This window comes from Salmo salar, chromosome ssa15 (genome assembly GCF_905237065.1).
Source record: "Salmo salar chromosome ssa15, Ssal_v3.1, whole genome shotgun sequence".
NCBI lineage: Eukaryota > Metazoa > Chordata > Actinopteri > Salmoniformes > Salmonidae > Salmo > Salmo salar.
Window position 1 is genome coordinate 12,672,668 of NC_059456.1, and position 23,537 is coordinate 12,696,204.

The 23,537-nt window shown below is 43.7% G+C and overlaps 1 protein-coding gene across 3 annotated transcripts in view; it reads left to right on the forward strand.

Moving 5' to 3' along the window:
• adamts3 (ADAM metallopeptidase with thrombospondin type 1 motif, 3) overlaps positions 1-23,537 on the forward strand; it is a 298,496-nt gene that overhangs the window by 87,318 nt on the left and 187,641 nt on the right. For all 3 annotated transcript variants that reach the window (XM_045695468.1, XM_045695469.1, XM_045695470.1), the window contains exons 4-5: positions 15,237-15,393; positions 19,646-19,920. In XM_045695468.1, coding sequence (XP_045551424.1) covers positions 15,237-15,393; positions 19,646-19,920 — 432 coding nt within the window. The remainder of the gene's footprint in view (positions 1-15,236; positions 15,394-19,645; positions 19,921-23,537) is intronic.

The following is a 23,537-nucleotide window of genomic DNA, read 5'->3' on the forward strand; positions in this document are numbered from 1 at the left end:
TTTTCTTTCTCCGACGACAGGTGACTTTCACTTCTGCCTCTTTTTAGTTTTTTCAAATCTGAAGACATTTGCCATTGTAGTTTTTCTTTAAAGTTCCTTTTTAAAGGGTGGATAAAAATGGAAAGTAATGATGACGAAGGTTTGCACACATTTCTAAACTAAATACACCTTTAAACAACACACCCGATGAAAGGTGGCAGTGTCCTGTCTGAATCCAGGCTTTTTAAAAGTGGCAGGAGTTTTTTTTTAATGAAGCAAGTTCTGAAGTAGAGACTGGAGAGGCCGTCTCAGAGAACTGGACCCCTTCAGTCCAGCAGGCTGTTTGTTTTGGCAGGGCGGTGCGGTCTGCTTGACCGACACCTCTCCCCCTCAGACCCAGCCTCTACAACCAGTCCTATACCTCAGACCCAGGCCTTTACATCAGACCCAGTCCTTTACCTGAGACCCAGTCCTATACCACCAATACCACACTACATCACAGTCCCACCAGTACCTCCCAACACCACAGTACATCACAGTCCCACCAATACCTCCCAACACCACAGTACATTACAGTCCCACCAATACCTCCCAAAACTACAGTACATCACAGTCCCACCAATACCTCCCTACACCACAGTGCATCACAGTCCCACCAATACCTCCCAACACTACAGTGCATCACAGTCCCACCAATACCTCCCAACACCACAGTACATCACAGTCCCACCAATACCTCCCAACACCACAGAACATCACAGTCCCACCAAAACCTCCCAACACCACAGTACATCACAGTCACACCAATACCTCCCAAAACTACAGTACATCACAGTCCCACCAATACCACAGTACATCACAGTCCCACCAATACCTCCCAACACCACAATACATCACAGTCCCACCAGTACCTCCCAACACCACAGTACATCACAGTCCCACCAATACCTCCCAAAACTACAGTACATCACAGTCCCACCAATACCTCCCAAAACTACAGTACATCACAGTCCCACCAATACCTCCCAACACCACAGTACATCACAGTCCCACCAATACCTCCCTACACCACAGTACACCACCGTCCCAGCAAAACCTCCCAACACCACGTCAATGTGCGGGGGTACAGGTTAGTCGAGGGAATTTGTACATGTAGGTGGGGTGAAGTGACTATGCATAGATAATAAACAGCGAGTAGCAGCAGTGTACAAAACAAATGGAGGTGGTGGGGGTGGGGGTGCAATGTAAATAGTCCAGTGGCCATTTGATTAATTGTTCAGCAGTCTTATGGCTTGGGGGTAGAAGCTGTTAAGGAGCCGTTTGGTCGTAGACTTGGCGCTCCGGTACTGCTTGCTGTGCGGTAGCAGAGAAAACAGTCTATGATTTGGGTGACTAGAGTCTCTGACAATTTGTGGGGCTTTCCTCTGACACCGCCTATTATATAGGTCTTGGATGGCAGGAAGCTTGGCTCCAGTGATGTACTGAGCTGTACACACTACCCTCTGTAGCGCCTTACGGTCAGATGCCGAGCAGTTGCCATACCAGGCGATGATGCAACCGGTCAGGATGCTGTCGATGGTGCAGCTGTAGAACTTTTTGAGGATCTGGGGACCCATAGCAAATCTTTTCAGTCTCCTGAGGGAGAAAAGGTGTTGTCGTGCCCTCTTCACGACTGTCTTGGTGTGTTTGGACCATGATAGTTCGTTGGTGATTTGGACACCAAGGAACTTCAAACTCTCAACGCTCCACTACAGCCCCATCAATGTTAATGGAGGCCTGTTCGGCCCACCTTTTGCTGTCGTCCACGATCAGCTCCTTTGTCTTGCTCACATTGAGGGAGAGGTGGTTGTCCTGGCACCACAATGCCAGTTCTCTGATCTCCTCCCTATAGGCTGTCTCATCGTTGTCGGTGATCAGGCCTACCACCATTGTGTCGTCAGCAAACTTAATGATGGTGTTGGAGTCGTGTTTGGCCACTCAGGCATGGGTGAACAGGGAGTACAGGAGGGGACTAAGTACACACCCCTGAGGGGCCCCAGTGTTGAGGATCAGCGTGGCAGACGTGTTGTTGCCTATCCTTACCACCTGGGTACGGCCCGTCAGGAAGTCCAGGATCCAGTTGCAATACCTCCCAACACCACAGTACATCACAGTCCCACCAATACCTCCCAACACCACAGACCTGTACATCACAGTCCCACCAATACCTCCCAACACCACAGTACTGTACATCACAGTCCCACCAATACCCAACACCACAATACTGTACATCACAGTCCCACCAATACCTCCCAACACCACAGTACTGTACATCACAGTCCCACCAATACCTCCCAACACCTCAGTACTGTACATCACAGTCCCACCAGTACCTCCCAACGCCACAGTACTGTACATCACAGTCCCACCAATACCTCCCAACACCACAGTACTGTACATCACAGTCCCACCAATACTGTTGGAACTCCACAGCAGAAAATACGTGATTCTTGTTGCTAGGCTACCAATTACAGTTATTTTAGCTTGTGGTTTGTGCGTGCCTTTATGCAGATGGAATACAAAATGTTTAGCTAGTGTCTGGAATAATGATATGGATTTAATATTTGTTCTCAAAACTCAAATAAGCATCAGAATTCTTCCTTATTCGTGACTCACCCCCTGTATTCAGTCTTATGTAGGAACATTTGAATTTCTTTTTTTTTTACATTGGATAAAAGTAGAGACTCCAAGCTACAAAATGGTATATCATACACTGCATTTGAGGAAACAATCGGAAAGTAATTATGCTTTGAAAGTTGATCAACTTGTAAACTTACTTTTGAGAAAAAAGAAACGTCTTTCAATGTTTTGGTAATACTATTGGAGAGCCCTTCTTTGTCTACACCCATTCAGTATTGTTCACACCCCCTTAAGCCTTAGCCCCACCCATCTCTTTAAGGGTTGATCCGAGCGTTCTGTACTAACCTGCCAGCTACTTCCAGACATCTAAGAGAGAGAGAGAGAGAGAACAGCTCACTGAACATTACTCACCCTAGCAGAGCTGGTTAGGCTGCTTTGTTATCCAGAGCGTTGGTGACTGAAACTGTGCTGTCAGATTGTCCGTTCGTAAATTCAGAGCGTTTCGCGTTCAGAGCGCACACTGGACTCCCTGGCCAAAATAAGTGTGGTTGTTCCGAAGGCTCTGACCTCACAACGGCAGAAGCACCCAAGCTAGCTGGCTAACATTGGCAAGCTACTTCCAGACGCACAATGAGAGAACACCCCACTCTGACCATTTTACTCCCCCTAGCAGAGCTGGTTAAGCAATTTTCATGTTATCCAGAGCATTGGTGACTGTAACAGTGCTGCTGGCAACAATTTAATTATGCTTTGTTGCCGTTTACTGACACCAAACATATTCAATGGGTGTTGAGCGTTCAAAAATTCCTCAGTGATTCTGTGCTCTGGCACACTAAGACGAGAGTATTTTGTTAAGAAATGTAGCTAGACAGCTAGCTCGGTAAACAATGAATCCCAACGCATGACGTAACGTTAGTTAGCAAGCCAGCCAGCTAACATCAGCTAGCTAGCTAACAGTACACTAACTTCAAATGAAAATACTTTGTCAAAACTAGAGTGGAGTCTTTTGTTAAGACAAGTATCTAGCTAGCTAAACAATGGACCATAATCCCAACTCATGACGTTACTACCCTACTTGAATCTGCAGGTAGCTAATTAACCAGGTTCTATGTCTATAACTAGTCAAGAAAATGTGTCTCCGATACAAAGAATAAGATCATACACAACGTTAGCTAGCGACCCAGCCAGCTAAATCTGTAATATCTGAAAATGTAGCTAGCTAGACTATCTTACTAGTATACATCATGGCTGGACGCGTCTCCTGTCTGAAGCCATGCATGGTTGCCCTTAGTTTGACGATGTAATCTAGACTGGTGTTTTCTACATCTCCTTAGCTATCATACTCGAATTCCACTGATTTCAAAACTCGGTCCTCCAGAAAGTGGAGACCATACACATAACGTTAGCTAGTGAGCCAGCCAGCTAACGTTAGCTAGCTAACAGTACACTTTAACTTGACATTAGGTTTATGCAGTTTTACTACGTGATACATTTTTTAAAAAGCAGCGTTTGACACGATTACCTAGACATACTGATCAGCTCCAATAGACAGATGTGTGCTATATGGCAGACCAATACAAAGTCATCTCTCGGCATGTCCAGCCCACTCATTATCTCATTATCTCAGCCAGTCATGGCTAGCGGGAGGGTTGATACCTTTCTCTGTGGCTAAACCAACTAGGCTCGTAATGTAACAATGTTATTCTAATTTACAGATGGCATACAAGTTTGATATTAAGGCACATGAAAGTTCATGTTCGAGAAGGCATTTCTGCCAAAAATCGCATTTTGATAAAAAAAATATTTACGTTCAAACAGCTCTCCTGTGATGTCGTGACTTGCGACATACGCCTAGTTTTCTGAATCGGGTCACATTTAGCATATCAAAAGCATATCAAGTTCCTGATATGGACCTCAGTCAACAGCATATGCATCGTATGTGCTGAGAAAATACTATGTAGCCCTACTGCCAGTATTTGTCATCATATAGAGAAAATAAGATGTCCACATAGACCTATCTCAGGATATCTAATGAGTCTATAACCGCAATACCATCCAGCTATGATATCCTGAGGGAATCCCCCAAAAATAGGATGTCACATATCTCAGGATATTGAATGAGTCCAAATACGGCCATAGGAAATGTCCATGTGTGATATTCAGAGTAATCCCAATATGATATATGTCTAAAAGACACATCTGGACTCAGAGTGTCAGGATAGGTGGATATCCACAAAACCCAAAATATACATAGGAAATAGTCTGTATTCTGTAGAATATCAAAAACATGTAATTTAAAGATATCCCCTGATATGGACCCTTTTCGCCCAGTGCATAGTCCCACCAATACCTCCCATCACCACAGTACATCACAGTCCCACCAATACCTCTAAACACTACAGTACATTACAGTCCAGCTATCAGATGGGTTGTCTCTCTGACAGCTGGCTTGTCTCTGATAGCTGGCTTGACTTAGCTAACATATTCAATTAGTTTTGTGTTCATTAACATTGGCTAACATATGTGAGCCACAACTGTTCACAAATGTAATTATAATATTAGTACTAGCTACAGTGGTTAGCTAGCTTTGAGGTAGTATTTATTGTTTTGTGCATTGCGTCTGTGCACTTAGCTAGATACCATCCCATAGCCTACATATAAAGTGTGACTGGCTCATCCGTGGCTGGAAGGAGAAAACTTGCTATTTAAAAAAAAAAAAATGTGGCTCCCCATGTGGGGTTTTGTGCTCTCTGATTGGCTCAAAGTCAAGTTGTTGGCCACCTATGAGCATTGTGATTCTACAGTTGAAGTCAGACGTTTGCATACACTTAGGTTGGGGTCATTAAAACTCATTTTTCACCACTCCCAAAAATTCTTGTTAACAAACTATAGTTTTGGCAAGTTGGTTAGGACATCTACTTTGTGCATGACAAGTAATTTTTCCAACAATTGTTTACAGACAGATTATTTCACTTAAAATTCACTGTATCACAATTCCAGTGGGTCAGAAGTTTATATACACTGTGCCTTTAAACAGCTTGGAACATTCCAGAAAATGATATCATGGCTTTAGAAGCTTCTGATTGGCTAATTGACATCATTTGAGTCAATTGGAGGTGTACATGTGGATGTATTTCAAGGCCTACCTTCAAACTCAGTGCCTCTTTGCTTGACATCATGGGAAAATCCAATGAAATCAGCCAAGACCTCAGAAAAACAATTGTAGACCTCCACAAGTCTGGTTTATCCTTGGGAGCAATTTCCAAACACCTGAAGGTACCACGTTCATCTGTACAAACAGTAGTACACAAGTATAAACACCATGGGACCGCTCAGGAAGGAGACACGTTCTGTCTCCTAGAGATGAATGTACTTTGGTGTGAAAAGTGCAAATCAATCCCAGAAAAACAGCAAAGGACCTTGTGAAGATGCTGGAGGAAACAGGTACTAAAGTATCTATATCCACTGTAAAACAAGTCCTATATCGACATAACCTGAAAGGCCGCTTAGCAAGGAAGAAGCCACTGCTCCAAAACCGCCATAAAAAAAGCTAGACTACGGTTTGCAACTGCACATGGTGTAACGGCCGTCGTCAGAAAGAGACCAAGGTGCAGTGGAGGATGTGTTCATCATAAAGGATTTAATGAATCGCATGAACACTATAAAATAAACAAAACGACCAGCAACAGTTCTGTCCGGTTACACACTAAACAGAAAACAATCACCCACAAAAACCCAAAGGAAAACCAGGCTACTTATGTGTGACTCCCAATCAGCAACAACGAACTACAGCTGTGCCTGATTGGGAGCCACACACGGCCCAAAACAAAGAAATACAAAAACATAGAAAAATGAACATAGAATGCCCACCCAATGTAAAACCCTGGCCTAACCAAAATAAAGAACAAAAACCCCTCTCTATGGCAGGGCGTTACACATGGGGACAAAGATCGTACTTTTTGGAGAAATGTCCTCTGGTCTGATGAAACAAAAATAGAACTGTATGCCATAATGACCATCGTTATGTTTGGAGGAAAAAGGGGGAGGCTTGCAAGCCAAAGAATACCATCCCAACCGTGAAGCACGGGGTGGCAGCATGATGTTGTGGGGGTGCTTTGCTGCTGGAGGGACTGGTGCACTTAACAAAATAGATGGCATCATGAGGAGGAAAATTATGTGAATATATTGAAGCAATATCTCAAGACATCAGTCAGGAAGTTAAAGCTTGGTCGCAAATGAGTCTTCCAAATGGACAATGACCCCAAGCATATTTCCAAAGTTGTGGCAAAATGGCTTAAGGACAACAAAGTCAAGGTATTGGAGTGGCCATCGCAAAGCCCTGACCTCAATCCTATAGAAAATGTGTGGGCAGAACTGAAAAGAATGTGCTAGCAAGGAGGCCTACAATCCTGACTCAGTTACACCAGCTCTGTCAGGAGAAATGGGCCAAAATTCACCCAACTTATAGTGGGAAGCTTGTGGAAGGTTTCCCGAAACATTTGACCCAAGTTAAACAATTTAAAGGCAATGCTACCAAATACTAATTGAGTGTATGTAAACTTCTGACCCACTGGGAATGTGATGAAAGAAATAAAAGCTGAAATAAATCATTCTCTCTACTATTATTCTGACATTTCACATTCTTAAAATAATGTGGTGATCCTAACTGACCTAAAACAGGGGATTTTTACTAGGATTAAATGTCAGGAATTGTGAAAACCTGAGTTCAAATGTATTTGGCTAAGGTGTATGTAAACTTCCGACTTCAACTGTATGTGCACGTGTAGAATTGGTAAATTCATCGCTACCGGGTCGGCACGCAGCAGATATCACTTTTGTTCTAGCAAGAGAATGAATGGCCTCCCACTACCTATCGGCACTGAGATTATCAGTGTGTTTCATGCTTAACACAGTGAGACACATCTACCTTTTCACAAAGACTACGAAGCTCATTCACAATGTATTCATAACATGTATATTAATAGTGTTGTGAAGGGTTATGATATGTTGTGAAGGGTTCTGATATGTTGTGAAGGGTTCTGATATGTAGTGAAGGGTTCTGGTATGTAGTGAAGGGTTCTGGAATGTTGTAAAAGGTTCTGGTATGTAGTGAAGGGTTCTGGTATGTTGTAAAAGGTTCTGGTATGTTGTGAAGGGTTCTGGTATGTTGTGAAGGGTTCTGGTATGTTGTGAAGGGTTCCGGTATGTTGTGAAGGGTTCTGATATGTTGTGAAGGGTTCTGGTATGTAGTGAAGGGTTCTGATATGTAGTGAAGGGTTCTGGTATGCTGTTTCTTTTTATTATTATTTTTTATTTCACCTTTATTTAACCAGGTAGGCCAGTTGAGAACAAGTTCTCATTTACAACCGCGACCTGGCCAAGATAAAGCAAAGCAGTGTGACAAAAACAACACAGAGGTACACATGGGATAAACAAACATACAGTCAATAACACAATAGAAAGAAATCCATATACAAATGTAGTAAGATTAGGGAGGTAAGGCAATAAATAGGCCATAGTGGCAAAATAATTACAATTTAGCATTAACACTGGAGTGATAGATGTGCAGATGTTGATGTGCAAGTAGAGATACTGGGGTGCAAAAGAGCAAAAATAAATAACAATATGGGGATGAGGTAGTTGGGTGGGCTATTTACAGGTGGGCTGTGTACAGGTGCAATGATCGGTACAGGTGCAAGCTGCTCTGACAGCTAATGCTTAAAGTTAGTGAGGGAGATAGTCTCCAGCTTCAGTGATTTTTGCAATTCGTTCCAGTCATTGGCAGCAGAGAACTGGAAGGAAAGGTGGCCAAAGTAGGTTTCATTACTCTACGTGTATATTATCCTCTGTTCCCCCCATGTCTGTGTGTGGTATTGTTCGTTCATTACGTGTGACGCTACAGGCTGGTTTTGCACCGGCTATTGTTGTAACCCGTGGTTTTGTTATTTGTACCTATTTTGTGTAATTTGTGCACTATAGCTTTTTTTCTTTGGCCGGAGTGTTGTGACGCAGTTGCATCCGGCTGTTTTCCTCTGCCTGAATAAAGTGTGCCTGTTCATGCATCTCTGCTCTCCTGCACCTGACTTCCTTCGACCACTTGCGCACACTCTGACAGAATACCACAACATCTTATCAAGTCAGCAGGAGCAGATAACCCTGTTGTAGGGGTCGAGGAGCGCGTCCGAGAGCACGCAGCGATGCTCCACCATCTCGGCGCTGGGAAAGACAGGGAGTCCCTCCAGCGCCTCCATCAGCACAACAGGGGTCGCCACTACTCGCCCCTCCTGCACCCGGTCCCAGTGGGATTCGTCTCGCCCTTCCCGGGGAGTATGATGGGACGGCGGCACGCTGCCAGGGTTTCCTGCTGCAGCTGGACCTGTACCTGGCGACCGTCTACCCGGCTCCTTCGGGACGTGAGAGGGTGTCCGCCCTGGTCTCGTGCCTCTCGGGGAAAGCCCTGGATTGGGCTAACGCCGTGTGGGTAGAAGGAGATGCGGCGCTGGACCACTTCGAGGAGTTCACCCGCCGCTTCCGGGTAGTCTTCGACCACCTGCCCGATGGTAGAGCGGCGGGTGAACGTCTCTTCCACTTGAGGCAGGGGACGAGGAGCGCCCAGGAGTTCGCCCTGGACTTTCGGACCCTGACCGCCGGAGCGGGATGGAACGACAGGGCCCTTATCGACCACTATCACTGCAGCCTGCGCGAGGATGTCCATTGGGAGTTGGCCTGCAGGGATACCACCCTCACCTTTGACCGGCTGGTGGACCTGTCCATTTGGCTGGATAACCTGCTGGCCACCCGCGGACGTTCAGAGAGGGCTCTGTCGGTTCCCTCTCCCAGCACCACCGCTTTCGGTGCCTATGGAGCTGGGAGGTGCTGCGCTCAGGGTGGCCGGAGGAGGGGCCTTCACGTGCACCATCTGTGGCCGCAGAGGTCACACTGCCGGTCGGTGTCGGGTTGGTTCCTCTGGGGGTCGAGGCAGCAGGCAGGGCACTCTGGCGTCACCCCAGGTGAGCCTGCACCATTCTCATCCAGAGCCTTCTGTTGCACACCTGTTTTTGCATGTTAACTTTCCAGAGTTTTCCCCGCATTCCCAGCATAAGGCGCTCGTCGATTCAGGCACAGCTGGGAATTTTATCGACAGAGCATTCACCCATAGTTTAGGGATCCCTATTGTTCCAGTGGCCTTTCCCAGTTCACGCTCTGGACAGTCGACCATTAGGGTCCGGGTTGATTATTGAGGCCACCACTCCCCTGGGCATGGTGACGCAGGGGGATCACGAGGAGAGAATCAGTCTCTTCTTCATTGACTCTCCTGCGTTTCCCGTGGTGCTAGGCCTTCCCTGGTTAGCTTGTCATAAACTGCCAACCTGTATGCCCTGCAAACAAAATCATAAGAAAAGTTAGTCTGATACCGAAACTAAATCACAATATATTTTTTAATGAGCACGCCCCATTATTGGTTAGAATGAGATTTCATGAATCATGATGCTGTCTCTAGCCATTATCTGCCAGCCTGTATTGAGGGGCTCCTGAGTGGCGCAGCGGTCAAAGGCACTGCATCTCAGTAGTAGAGGTGTCACTACAGACCCTGGTACGATTCCAGGCTGTATCACAACCGACTGTGATTGGGAGTCCCATAGGGCGGTGCACAATTGGCCCAGCGTCGTTAGGGTTTGGCCAGGGTAGGCCATCATTGTAAGTAAGAATTTGTTCTTAACTGACTTGCCTAGTTAAATAAAGATAAAACACATTTTAAACATCTGACAGCATCCCCACTAACACCAGTTTGTGTTTGGCTACTCTGAACCTCTAGCTGAGGTGTTTCAGGCAGCATGTCTGTATTGTTACTGCTACGAGAACTCTTTGATCTGGGGCAACGATCGGCCCGAACATGAACGGCTTCAGTAGGTTTATTGGCTCCCTAACTAACATTATTTCATTCTCTGTAATAAACTCATTCTCAGACTCGGAGCTACTCTGTAAATTCAGCCAAAATGTTCTCTCCTGTCAGTGATGCAACAATGCCAATATGGCGATTTACAGTTAGTTAGCTGGCGTTCTAAATCCTAGTGTTTCCATTACCCTTTAAGACCACACCTCTGTTACCTGATTTCACAGATGATAATGGCCTTTTAGCATAAGTGCTGTTTGAAAAGACTGCCTGAAATGTCAGCCTGTTTTGGTAGAATGGAGTTTTGGCCTGCCTGGTAACATCACCAGGAGGTAAATTAGTTAATAGACCAATAAGAAAGAGTTCTAAATGTCTCTACCAATAACAAGTTTTCAGTTTTCCCTTCCCGACTCAGACCATTCCCTGGGCAGCTCGTGGCTGGGTTTCCCTTTGTAGTCTGAAAAAGTTTTCAAGCCCTGCCACATCCGACGAGCGTTAGAGCCGGTGTAGTAGGATGCAATCTTAATCCTGTATTGCTGCTCCTTGAAAGCGGCAGTTCTAACCTTTAGCTCGATGTGGATGTTGCCTGTAATCCATGGCTTCTGGTTGAGTGGTATACTCCTCAATGCCATTGGATAAATCCCGGAACATATTCAAGTCTGTGCTAGCAAAACAGTCCTGTAGCATTCGCGTCATCTGACCATTTCCGTATTGAGTGAGTCACTGGTACTTCCTACTTCAGTTTTTGCTTGCAAGCAGGAATCAGGAGGATAGAATTATTGTCAGATTTGCCAAATGGAGGGTGAGGGAGAGCTTTGAATGTGTCTCCTTGTGTGGAGTAAAGGTGGTCTAGAATTGTTTTCCCCTCTGGTTGCACATGTGACATCCTGGTAGAAATGAGGTAAAACGTATTTAAGTTTGCCTGCATTAAAGTCCCCGGCCACTAGGAGCGCCACTTCTGGATGAATATTTTCTTGTTGGCTTATAACCTTAATCAGCTGGTTGAGTGTTGTCTTAGTGCCAGCATCGTTTTTTGGTGGTAAATAGACGGCTACAAATAATATAGATGAGAACTTGATTGGTAGATATTGTGGTCTACAGCTTATCATAAGGTACTCTACCTCAGGCGAGCAATACCTCAATACCTCTGGACTTATTTAATATTAGACATCGCGCACCAGCTGTTATTGACAAATAGACACACATCCCCATCTTACCAGACGTATCTTCTCTGTCCTGCCAGTGCATGTAAAATCCCTCCAGCTCTATAATATCCGTATCGTCGTTCAGCCATGACTTTGTGAAACATAAGATATTACAGTTTTTAATGTCCTGTTGGTAGGATAGTCTTGATCGTATATCATCCATTTTGTTTTTCAATGATTGCACGTTGGCCAATAGAACGGATGGTAGTGGAGGTTGACTCACTCACCTACGAATTCTCAGAAGGCAGCCTGACCTCTGCCCCCTTTATCTCAGTTTTTTCTTCATGCAAATGACGGGGATTTGGCCCGTTCCCGAGAAAGCAGTATATCCTTTGCGTTGGACTTGTTAAAGAAAAAATCTTTGTCCAGTTCGAGGTGAGTAATCGCTGTTATTTTCGGTCATAAGAAAAAATACCTTATGGTAGCAGCAACATTATATACAAAATAACGTGAACAAATTAACAAAATAGCACAGTTGGTTAGGAGCCCTTTAAACGTCAGCCATCCCTTCCTGCGCCATCTGGCAGTTCGACGGACGCATTTGGGTTTGGTGGAAATCAGGAGAACGCTACTTGTCCCAATGCATAGTGCCAGCTACAATGTTTGGTGGAGGAGGAATAATGTTCTGGGGCTGTTTTTCATGGTTTGGGCCCCTTAGTTCCAGTGGAGGGAAATCTTAGCGCTACAGCATATAATGACATTCTAGACGATTCTGTGTTTCCAACTTTTTGGCCACAGTTTGGGTATGGCCCTTTCCTGTTTCAGCATGACAATGCCCCCATGCACAAAGCGAGGTCCGTATAGAAATGGTTTGTCGAGATCCGTGTGGAAGAACTTGACTGGCTTGCACAGAGCCCTGACCTCAACCCCATCGAACACTTTTGGGATGAATTGGAACTCTGACTGCGAGCCAGGCCTAATCACCCAACATCAGTACCTGACCTCACTAATGCTCTTGTTCCTGAATGGAAACTAGTCCTCGCAGCAATGTTTCCATCATCTAGTGGACAGCCTTCCCAGAAGAGTGGAGGCTGTTATGGCAGCAAAGGGGGGAACAACTCCATTTTAATGTCCATGATTTTGAATGAGATGTTGGACAAACAGGTGTCCACATACTTATTGTCATGTAGTGTACGTACATGAAAGCAGTGAAAAGTGACAAGGCATCAGGATAGATAATAATAAGGTATTTGAGGTAGATATGTACATGAAGGCAGGGTAAAGTGACTAGGCGTAAGGATAGATAATAATACGGTATTTGAGGTAGATATGTACATGAAGGCAGGGTAAAGTGACTAGGCATCAGGATAGATAATAAGGTATTTGAGGTAGATATGTACATGAAGGCAGGGTAAAGTGACTAGACGTCAGGATAGATAATAATAAGGTATTTGAGGTAGATGGGTACACGAAGGCAGGGTAAAGTGACTAGGCGTAAGGATAGATAAGAATAAGGTATTTGAGGTAGATATGTACATGAAGGCAGGGTACAGTGACTAGGCATCAGGATAGATAATAATGAGGTAGATATGTCCATGAAGGCAGAGTAAAAGTGACTAGGTATCAGGATAGATAATAATAAGGTATTTGAGGTAGATATGTCCATGAAGGCAGGGTAAAGTGACTAGGCATCAGGATAGATAATAATAAGGTATTTGAGGTAGATATGTACATGAAGGCAGGGTAAAGTGACTAGGCATAAGGAGAGATAATAATTAGGTATTTGAGGTAGATATGTACATGAAGGCAGGGTAAAGTGACTAGGCGTCAGGATAGATAATAATAAGGTATTTGAGGTAGATATGTACATGAAGGCAGGGTAAAGTGACTAGGCATCAGGATAGATAATAATGAGGTAGATATGTCCATGAAGGCAGGGTAAAGTGACTAGACATCAGGATAGATAATAATAAGGTATTTGAGGTAGATATGTCCATGAAGCAGGGTAAAGTGACTAGGCATCAGGATAGATAATAATAAGGTAGATATGTCCATGAAGGCAGGGTAAAGTGACTAGGCATCAGGATAGATAATAACGAGGTAGATATGTCCATGAAGGCAGGGTAAAGTGACTAGACATCAGGATAGATAATAATAAGGTATTTGAGGTAGATATGTCCATGAAGCAGGGTTAAGTGACTAGGCATCAGGATAGATAATAATAAGGTAGATATGTCCATGAAGGCAGGGTAAAGTGACTAGGCATCAGGATAGATAATAATGAGGTAGATATGTACATGAAGGCAGGGTAAAGTGACTAGGCGTCAGGATAGATAATAATGAGGTAGATATGTCCATGAAGGCAGGGTAAAGTGACTAGGCATCAGGATAGATAATAAAAGGTATGAGGTAGATATGTACATGGAGGCAGGGTAAAGTGACTAGGCGTAAGGAGAGATAATTTAGTATTTGAGGTAGATATGTCCATGAAGGCAGGGTAAAGTGACTAGGCGTCAGGATAGATAATAATAAGGTATTTGAGGTAGATATGTACATGAAGGCAGGATAAAGTGACTAGGCATCAGGATAGATAATAATGAGGTAGATATGTCCATGAAGGCAGGGTAAAGTGACTAGGCATCAGGATAGATAATAATGAGGTAGATATGTCCATGAAGGCAGGGTAAAGTGACTAGGCGTCAGGATAGATAATAATAAGGTATTTGAGGTAGATATGTCCATGAAGGCAGGGTAAAGTGACTAGGCATCAGGATAGATAATAATAAGGTAGATATGTCCATGAAGGCAGGGTAAAGTGACTAGGCATTAGGATAGATAATAATGAGGTAGATATGTCCATGAAGGCATGGTAAAGTGACTAGGCATCAGGATAGATAATAATACAAGTAAAAATAAAGAACCCAGTAGCAGCAGCAGATGATGAGTGTAAAAGTGTGTGTAGTGTGTGTGCGTATGTAGTGTATGTGAATGTGTGTGGGTTTTGTGTGGGAGTGTCTATTGAAATGTGTGTGAGTGATTGTGTATATGCTGTCAGGGTTTTGGACAGCCACCTCGCAATAGAAATAGGTGTATGAACAATGAATTTGTACTATATTAATTTAACAATATGCTTGTTATTGCGTTGGATTGAATTAGAACAAATCATGATGTAAATAAATGTCCCAAGTTTGGAGACGTAACTGTTTTTGTAAATTGTTGTTTTTGAGGTGGGATTGCAGTTGTGGTAGCCTAGCACTTTTAAGAGCGTTGGGTCAGTAAAAGGTCGCTGCTTCAAATCCCTGAGCTGGCATGGTGGAAAAATCTGCTGTTCTTCACTTAAGCAAGGCAGTTAACCCCCAACAACAACAACTGCTCCCCGGGCGCCGATGACATTGATGTCGATTAAGGCAGCCTCCCGCACCTCTCAGATTCAAAGGGGTTGTGTTAAATGCGTTAAACACTTTTCAGTTGAATGCATTCAGTTGTGCAAATGACTAGATATCCCTTTTGTTTCCATTCCCAATTTGCATTACTTCTGAAGAATCACCCATTTGGCCATATATAGATTCTCTCTGACTCTTTTCCCGCTCTCTCTTCAGGCTGGTATGATCCGGACAGACTCAGATGAGTACTTCATTGAGCCGTTGGAGAGAGGGACTCAGGAACATGAGGACCAGGGCAGAGTCCATGTTGTCTACAGGAGATCTGCTGTTCTACAGGCCCCCTCTGACATCTCACTGGACTACCAGCTGGAAGGTGAGCTGTGTGTTTGGTTGTGTGTGAATGGTAGTATATATATATAGAATATATATATATATATATATATATATATATATATATATATATATATATATATATATATATATATACTACCATTCAAAAGTTTGGGGTCACTTAGCAATTTCCTTGATTTTGAAAGAAACACAATTTTTCGGTCCATTAAAATAACATCAAATTGATCAGAAATACAGTGTAGACATTATTAATGTTGTAAATGACTATTGTAGCTAGAAACGGCAGATTCTTTTTAATGGAATATATACATAGGCGTACAGAGGTTCATTATCAGCAACCATCACTCCTTTCCAATGGCACGTTGTGTTAGATAATCCACGTTTATCATTTTAAAAGGCTAATTGATCATTAGAAAACCCTTTTGCAATTATGTTAGCACAGCTGAAAACTGTTATCCTGATTAAAGAAGCAATAAAACTGGCCTTCTTTAGACTAGTTGAGTATCTGGAGCATCGGCATTTGTGGGTTCGATTACAGGCTCAAAATGGCCAGAAACAAAATACTTTCTTCTGAAACTCGTCAATCTATTCTTGTTCTAAGAAATGAAGGTTCATTTTCCCTGTGGCTCAGTTGGTAGAGCATGGTGTTTGCAATGGTGTTTGCAATGCCAGGGTTGTGGGTTCGATTCCCACGGGGGGCCAGTACGAAGAAAAAAATGATAATTATGAATTGAAATGTATGAAATGTATGCATTCACTACTGTAAGTCGCTCTGGATAAGAGCGTCTGCTAAATGACTAAAATGTAAAAATGTAAATATTCCATAAAAAATCAGCTGTTTAGAGCTACAATAGTCATTTACAACATTAACAATGTCTACACTGTATTTCTGATTAATTTGATGTTATTTTAATGGACAAAACATTTGCTTTTCTTTCAAAAACAAGGACATTTCTAAGTGACCCCAAACTTTTGAACGGTAGTGCGTGTATGTATATTGTATAATTTAGCAGACGCTTTTAACCAGTGACTTACATTCCTGCGTGCATCATTTTTTTACTTGTGGATGGTGCCGGGAATTGAACCCACTATCCTGGCATTGCAGGTGTGTGTGTGTTTGTGTGTGTAAAACTACAGCTGAATAGTTAATGAAGCACCCAGAGTAGTCTGCATCACTCACCTGACATCTGCTGATGTTATAATGAGTCTGTTAGAGGTATGGTAGAAGTCTGTCATGTAGGTGGGTGTGAGTGGTTAGCCAGCCTACTATTCCATGTAGATAGACTACTTTTCCATTGAGATGGGTGTGATTGGATTGGCAGCCTACTAGTCCATGTATATGGGTGTGGGTTAATGAGTGTTTAGCCAGCCTACTGTTCCATGTAGATGGGTGTGAGTGGTTAGCCAGCCTACTGTTCCATGTAGATGGGTGTGAGTGGTTAGCCAGCCTACTATTCCATGTAGATTGCTGTGAGTGGTTAGCCAGCCTACTATTCCATGTAGGTGGTTTGAGTGGTTAGCCAGCCTACTATTCCATTTAATTAATTGTTCAGCAGTCTTATGGCTTGGAGGTAGAAGCTGTTGAAGAACCTTTTGGTCCTAGACTTGGCGATCCGGTACCGCTTGCCGTGCGGTAGCAGAGAAAACAGTCTATAACTTGGGTGACTGGAGTCTCTGACAATTTTATGGGCTTTCCTCTGACACCGCCTATTGTATAGGTCCTGGATGGCAGGAAGCTTGGCCCCAGTGATGTACTGGGCCGTTCGCACTACGCTCTGTAGCTCTTTACGGTCAGATGCCGAGCAGTTGCCATACCAGGCGCTGATGCAACCGGTCAGGATGCTCTCGATGGTGCAGCTGTAGAACCTTTTGGGGATCTGGGAGCTCATGCCAAATCTTTTCAGTCTCTTGAGGGGGAAAAGGTTTTGTCGTGCCCTCTTCACGACTGTCTTGGTATGTTTGGACCATGAATATTTCGCTAACCGCACATAGCCCCTGTGTGGTTAGCCATCCTACTATTCCATGTAGGTGGTTGTGAGTGGTTAGCCAGCCTACTATTCCATGTTGATGGTTGTGAGTGGTTAACCAGCCTACTATTCCATGTTGATGGTTGTGAGTGGGTAACCAGCCTACTATTCCATGTTGATGGGTGTTGGTTAGTGATTGGTTAGCCAGTCTACTATTCCATGTTGATGGTTGTGAGAGGTTAACCAGCCTACTATTCCATGTTGATGGTTGTGATTGGTTAGCCAGCCTACTATTCCATGTAGATGGGTGTTGGTTAGTGATTGGTTAGCCAGTCTACTATTCCATGTAGATGGTGTAATTGGTTAGCCAACCTACTATTCCATGTTGATGGTTGTGAGAGGTTAGCCAGCCTACTATTCCATGTAGATGGGTGTTGGTTAGTGATTGGTTAGCCAGTCTACTATTCCATGTAGATGGTGTGATTGGTTAGCCAGCCTACTATTCCATGTGGATGGTGTGATTGGTTAGCCAGCCTACTATTCCATGTAGATGGGTGTTGGTTAGTGATTGGTTAGCCAGTCTACTAGTCCATGTAGATGGTGTGATTGGTTAGCCAGCCTACTATTCCATGTGGATGGTGTGATTGGTTAGCCAGCCTACTATTCCATGTAGATGGGTGTTGGTTAGTGATCGGTTAGCCAGCCTACTATTCCATGTAGATGGTGTGATTGGCTAGCCAGCCTACTATTCCATGTAGATGGTGTGATTGGTTAGCCAGCCTACTATTCCATGTAGATGGAATACTACCAAACAGCATATTGTCACAACAGCTATCGATCACCACTCTGTTCCCTCGTCCCAGTGCTCCATACTGCCAAACAATATATTGTCAGTACAGCTAGGAGTCATTACTCTGTCCCCAAATTCCAGGGCTCCATACTGCCAAACCACATATTGTCACAACAGCTAGTGATCCCCACTCTGTTCCCTCGTCACAGTGCTCCTTACTGGCATCAGCATATTTTCACAACATCAAGGGATAATCACTCTGTTTCCATGTCCTATGGCTCTATAATGCCATCAACATATTTACACAACAGCTAGGGATCACCACTCTGTTTCCTCGTCCCAGGACTCCATACTCCCATCAACATACTGTCACAATAGCTAGGGATCACCACTGTGTTCCCTCATCCAAGGGCTCCACACTGCTATTAACATATTGACACAACAGCTTGGGATCACCACTCCTTTCCCTTGTCCAAAGGCTCCATACTGCCAAACAACATATTGACACAGCAGCTTGGGTACACCACTCCTTTCCCTCATCCCAGGGCTCAATACTGCCAAACAGCATATTGTCTGTATGTTGCATGACAGTACTTGTGGTCTATGCCTGGGTCCTGCAGATTGCCTAATGCCAACATGTTTGAAAAACATATCTAGCTAGCTAGCTAGCGAGTCTAACTAGGTAGCTAGCTCGCGAAGGACAACTACCATCTTGTTTTTGAGAATGCAAGGGGCCATACCAAGTATTGGAGTCAAAAGGGCAAAGGACTAATGTTATCAAGCAAGCCAAGCCAAGCTATTTTCCGTGAATGCAACGCTTTGAAAATCAAAATGTATTATTTAACTTTTTTTCCCACAAGTGTGATAGCTAGCTAATATAGCTACCAACTTAGCTTGCTAGCTTTCATCAGATTGATATCCAATCTTTTATCAGGCAGAGAAATTCACGGGAAGGCCGTTAGCTCACATTAGATAGCTAGTTTTAACGTTATATAACAATGTAGCCTACCTTACATTGCTTACTTTCTGGCTAACAACCTAAACACTTTATTTCAATATAAAATTAGATTTATAACCAATGTATCACATTTTTACATGTTCTGAAGACATTGTAAGATAGAACTGATGTATCTTCTTTTAAATTTTGAACATAGCTGTTATCGCATTCCAATATCAGTGTCAAATTTGCTGCAACCTAGAGGGGATGTTGATTGCTGACTGATTTATCACATCACTCCCAGGCGACTACCTATGAGAGTTTAGGTTTCTGGAAAATGTTGTTATAATCTAGAATAAATACTGCATTCTAGCCGGAGGGGTCTCCAAGAACACCTCTATACACAAACACAGCTATCTAAAATCTAAAGTTAAGACATAGCTGTTGGCTAGCTAACCACCCAAATGAAAGTTAGCTGTCAACTAGCTAACCACCTAAATAAAAACTTAACAACTTAACTTAAAAGTTAGCGGTCAGTGAAAAGTTTACAGCTAACCGTCTGTTCATCCTTCCTCTCCAGAACCGGAAATAGAGCTGTCCCTGCCAGGTGTCCCAGGGATTCTAGACCAGTTGTCCCTGACAGGTGTCCCAGGGATTCTAGACCAGTTGTCCCTGCCAGGTGTCCCAGGTATTCTAGACCAGGTGTCCCGGCAGGTGAACCAAGCGGTGAGGAAGCGACGCCACGCCGGAGATGACGACTACAACATTGAAGTTCTTCTGGGTGTCGACTACTCCGTGGTGCGTTTCCACGGCAAGGAGCATGTGCAGAACTACCTGCTGACCCTCATGAACATTGTAAGTCACTTCTTCTCTTATCTAACTCTAACCCTCATTGTTTGTCACTTCTCTTTACTTTCTCCTCCTGATACATTTAGCTCTGTGTACAGTGCCTTGCAAAAGTATTCACCCCCTTGGTGTTTTTCCTATTCTGGTACATTACAACCTGTAGTTTAAATGTATTTTTATTTGGATTTCATGTAATGGACATACACAAAATAGTCCAAATTGGTGAAGTGAAATGAAAAAAAGAACTTGTTTCAAAAAAAAGAAAATGTAAAACTGAAAAGTGGTGCGTGCATATGTATTCACCCCCTTTGCTATGAGGCCCCTAAATAAGATCTGGTGCAACCAATTTTTTTTTAACCTTTATTTAACTAGGCAGATCAGTGAAGAACAAATTGTTATTTTCAATGATGGCCTAGGAACAGTGGGTTAACTGCCTTGTTCAGAGGCAGAACAACAGATTTTGTACCTTGTCAGCTTGGGGATTTGATCTTGCAACCTTTCGGTTACTAGCCCAACGCTCCAACCACTAGGCTACCTGCCACCCCAATTACCTTCAGAAGTCACATAATTAATTAAATAAAGTCCACCTGTGTGCAATCTAAGTGTCACATGATCTGTCACATGATCTCAGTATATATATATATATATATACCTGTTCTGAAAGGGCCCCAGTCTGCAACACCACTGAGCAAGCGGCACCACAAAGCAAGCGGCACCATGAAAACCAAGGAGCTCTCCAAACAGGTCAGGGACAAAGTTGTGAAGTACAGATCAGGGTTGGGTTATAGAAACATATACAAAACATTGAACATCCCACGGAGCACCATTAAATCCATTATTAAAAAATGGAAAGAACATGGCACCACAACAAACCTGCCAAGAGAGGGCTGCCCACCAAAACGCATGGACCAGGCAAGGAGGGCATTAATCAGAGAGGCATCAAAGAGACCAAAGAAAACCCTGAAGGAGCTGCAAAGGTCCACAGCAGAGATTGGATTATCTGTCCATAGGGCCACGTTAAGCCGTACACTCCACAGAGCCACTTTAAGCCGTACACTCCACAGAGCTGGGCTTTACAGAAGAGTGGCCAGAAAAAAACATTGCTTAAAGAAAAAAAGAAACAAACACGTTTGGTGTTCGCCAAAAGACATAGGGGAGACTCCTCAAACATATGGAAGAAGGTACTCTGGTCAGATGAGACTAAAAGTTATCTTTTTGGCCATCAAGGAAAATGCTATGTCTGGCACAAACCCAACACCTCTCATCAACCTGAGATTACCATCTCCACGGCCATCTCCACAGTGAAGCATGGTGGTGGCAGCATCATACTGTGGGGATGTTTTTCATTGGCAGGGACTGGGAAACTGGTCAGAATTGAAGAAATGATGGATGGCACTAAATACAGGGACATTCGTGAGGGAAACCTGTTTCAGTCTTCCAGAGATTTGAGACTGGGATGGAGGTTCACCTTCCAGCAGGACAATGACCCTAAGCATACTGCTAAAGCAACACTCAAGTGGTTTAAGGGGAAACATTTAAATGTCTTGGAATGGCCCAGACCTCAATCCAATTGAGAATCTATGGTATGACTTAAAGATTGCTGTACACCAACAGGAAGCCATCCAACTTGAAGGAGCTGGAGCAGTTTTTCCTTGAAGAATGGGCAAAAATCCCAGTGGCTAGATGTGCCAAGCTTATAGAGACATATCCCAAGAGACTTGCAGCTATAATTGCTGCAAAAGGTGGCTCTACAAAGTATTGACTTTGGGGGTTGAATAGTTATGCACGCTCAAGTTTACTTATTTCTTGTTTGTATCACAAGAAAAAAATATTTTGCATCTTCAAAGTGGTAGGCATGCCAAGGGGGGTGAATATTTTCGCAAGGCACTGTGTATCTCTAGTCCCTGTTTCCTCTTTTTCCTTCTGCTAAACTATTTACTGCGTTACTTTTTTAAATTGTACCTTTTTTTGCTTCAGTTTATTTAGTAAATATTTTCTTAAGAAAATATAGTTAAAACTGCATCGTTGGTTAAGGGCTTGTCAGTAAGCTTTTCACGGTAAGGTCTACCTGTTGTATTCGGCACATTTTACACATTTATATCTAGTTCCTGTTTCCTCTGTTTCCTCCTGCTAAGCTGAGGTCTGTATATATCTCTTTCCTCTGTTTCCTCCTGCTAAGCTGAGGTCTGTGTATATCTCTAGTTCCTGTTTCCTCCTGCTAAGCTGAGGTTTGTGTAAATCTCTAGTTCCTGTTTCCTCCTGCTAAATTGAAGTCTGTAACAGTACCAGTCAAAGTTTGGACACACCTACTCATTCCATCTGTTTTCTTTATTTTTACTATTTTCTACATTGGAGAAAAGTAGTGAAGACATCAAAATGATGAAATAAGACATATGGAATCATGTAGTAACCACAAAAGTGTTACATAAATCAAAATATTTTATATTTGAGATTCTTCAAAGTAGCCACCCTTTGCCTTGATGACAGCTTTGCACACTCTTGGCATTCTCTCAACCAGCTTCACCTGTAATGCTTTTCCAACAGTCTTGAAGGAGTCCCCACATATGCTGAGCACTTGTTGGCTGTTTTTCTTTCACTCTGCAGTCCAACTCATCCAAAACCATCTCAAATTGGTTGAGGTTGGGTGATTGTGGAGGCCAGTTCATCTGATGCAGTACTCCATCACTCTTCTTCTTGGTCAAATTGCCCTTACACAGGCTCCCGAGTGGTGCAGCGGTCCCATAGAGCCGTGAACATTTTCCCCAGCGTCGTCCTGGTTTGGCCGGGGTAGGCCGTCATTGTCAATAAGAATTTGTTCTTAACTGACTTGCCTAGTTAAAGAAAGATTAATTAAAACATTTAAAAAAAAATAAAAAATACACAGCCTGGAGGTGTGTTGGATCATTGACCTATTGAAAAACAAATGATAGTCCCACTAAGCGCAAACCAGATGGAATGGACCGTGACACACAGCAGAGTAGGGCTAGGTTCCTTTATGACCATGACCCACAAGGCTAGCTTCCTTTATGGCCATGACCCGCCAGGCTAGCTTCCTTTAAGACCATGCTCCACAAGGCTAGCTTCCTTTATGACCATGACCCATAGCAGAGTAGGGCTAGCTTCCTTTACAACCATGACCCATAGCAGAGTAGGGCTAGCTTCCTTTATGACCATGACCCATAGCAGAGTAGGGCTAGCTTCCTTTACAACCATGACCCATAGCATTGTAGGGCTAGCTTCCTTTATGACCATGACCCACAAGTCTAGCTTCCTTTATGACCATGACCCACAGCAGAGTATAGCTAGCTTCCTTTATGACCATGACCCATAGCAGAGTAGGGCTAGCTTCCTTTATGACCATGACCCACAGCAGAGTAGGGTTAGCTTCCTTTATGACCATGACCCACAGCGGAGTAGAGCAAGCTTACTTTAGGACCATGCCACACAAGGCTAGCTTCCTTTATGACCATGACACACAGCAGAGTAGAGCTAGCTTCCTTTGTGTCCATGACCCACAGCAGAGTAGGGCTAGCTTCCTTTATGACCATGACCCATAGCAGAGTAGGGCTAGCTTCCTTTATGGCCATGACCCACAAGGCTAGCTTCCTTTATGACCATGACCCACA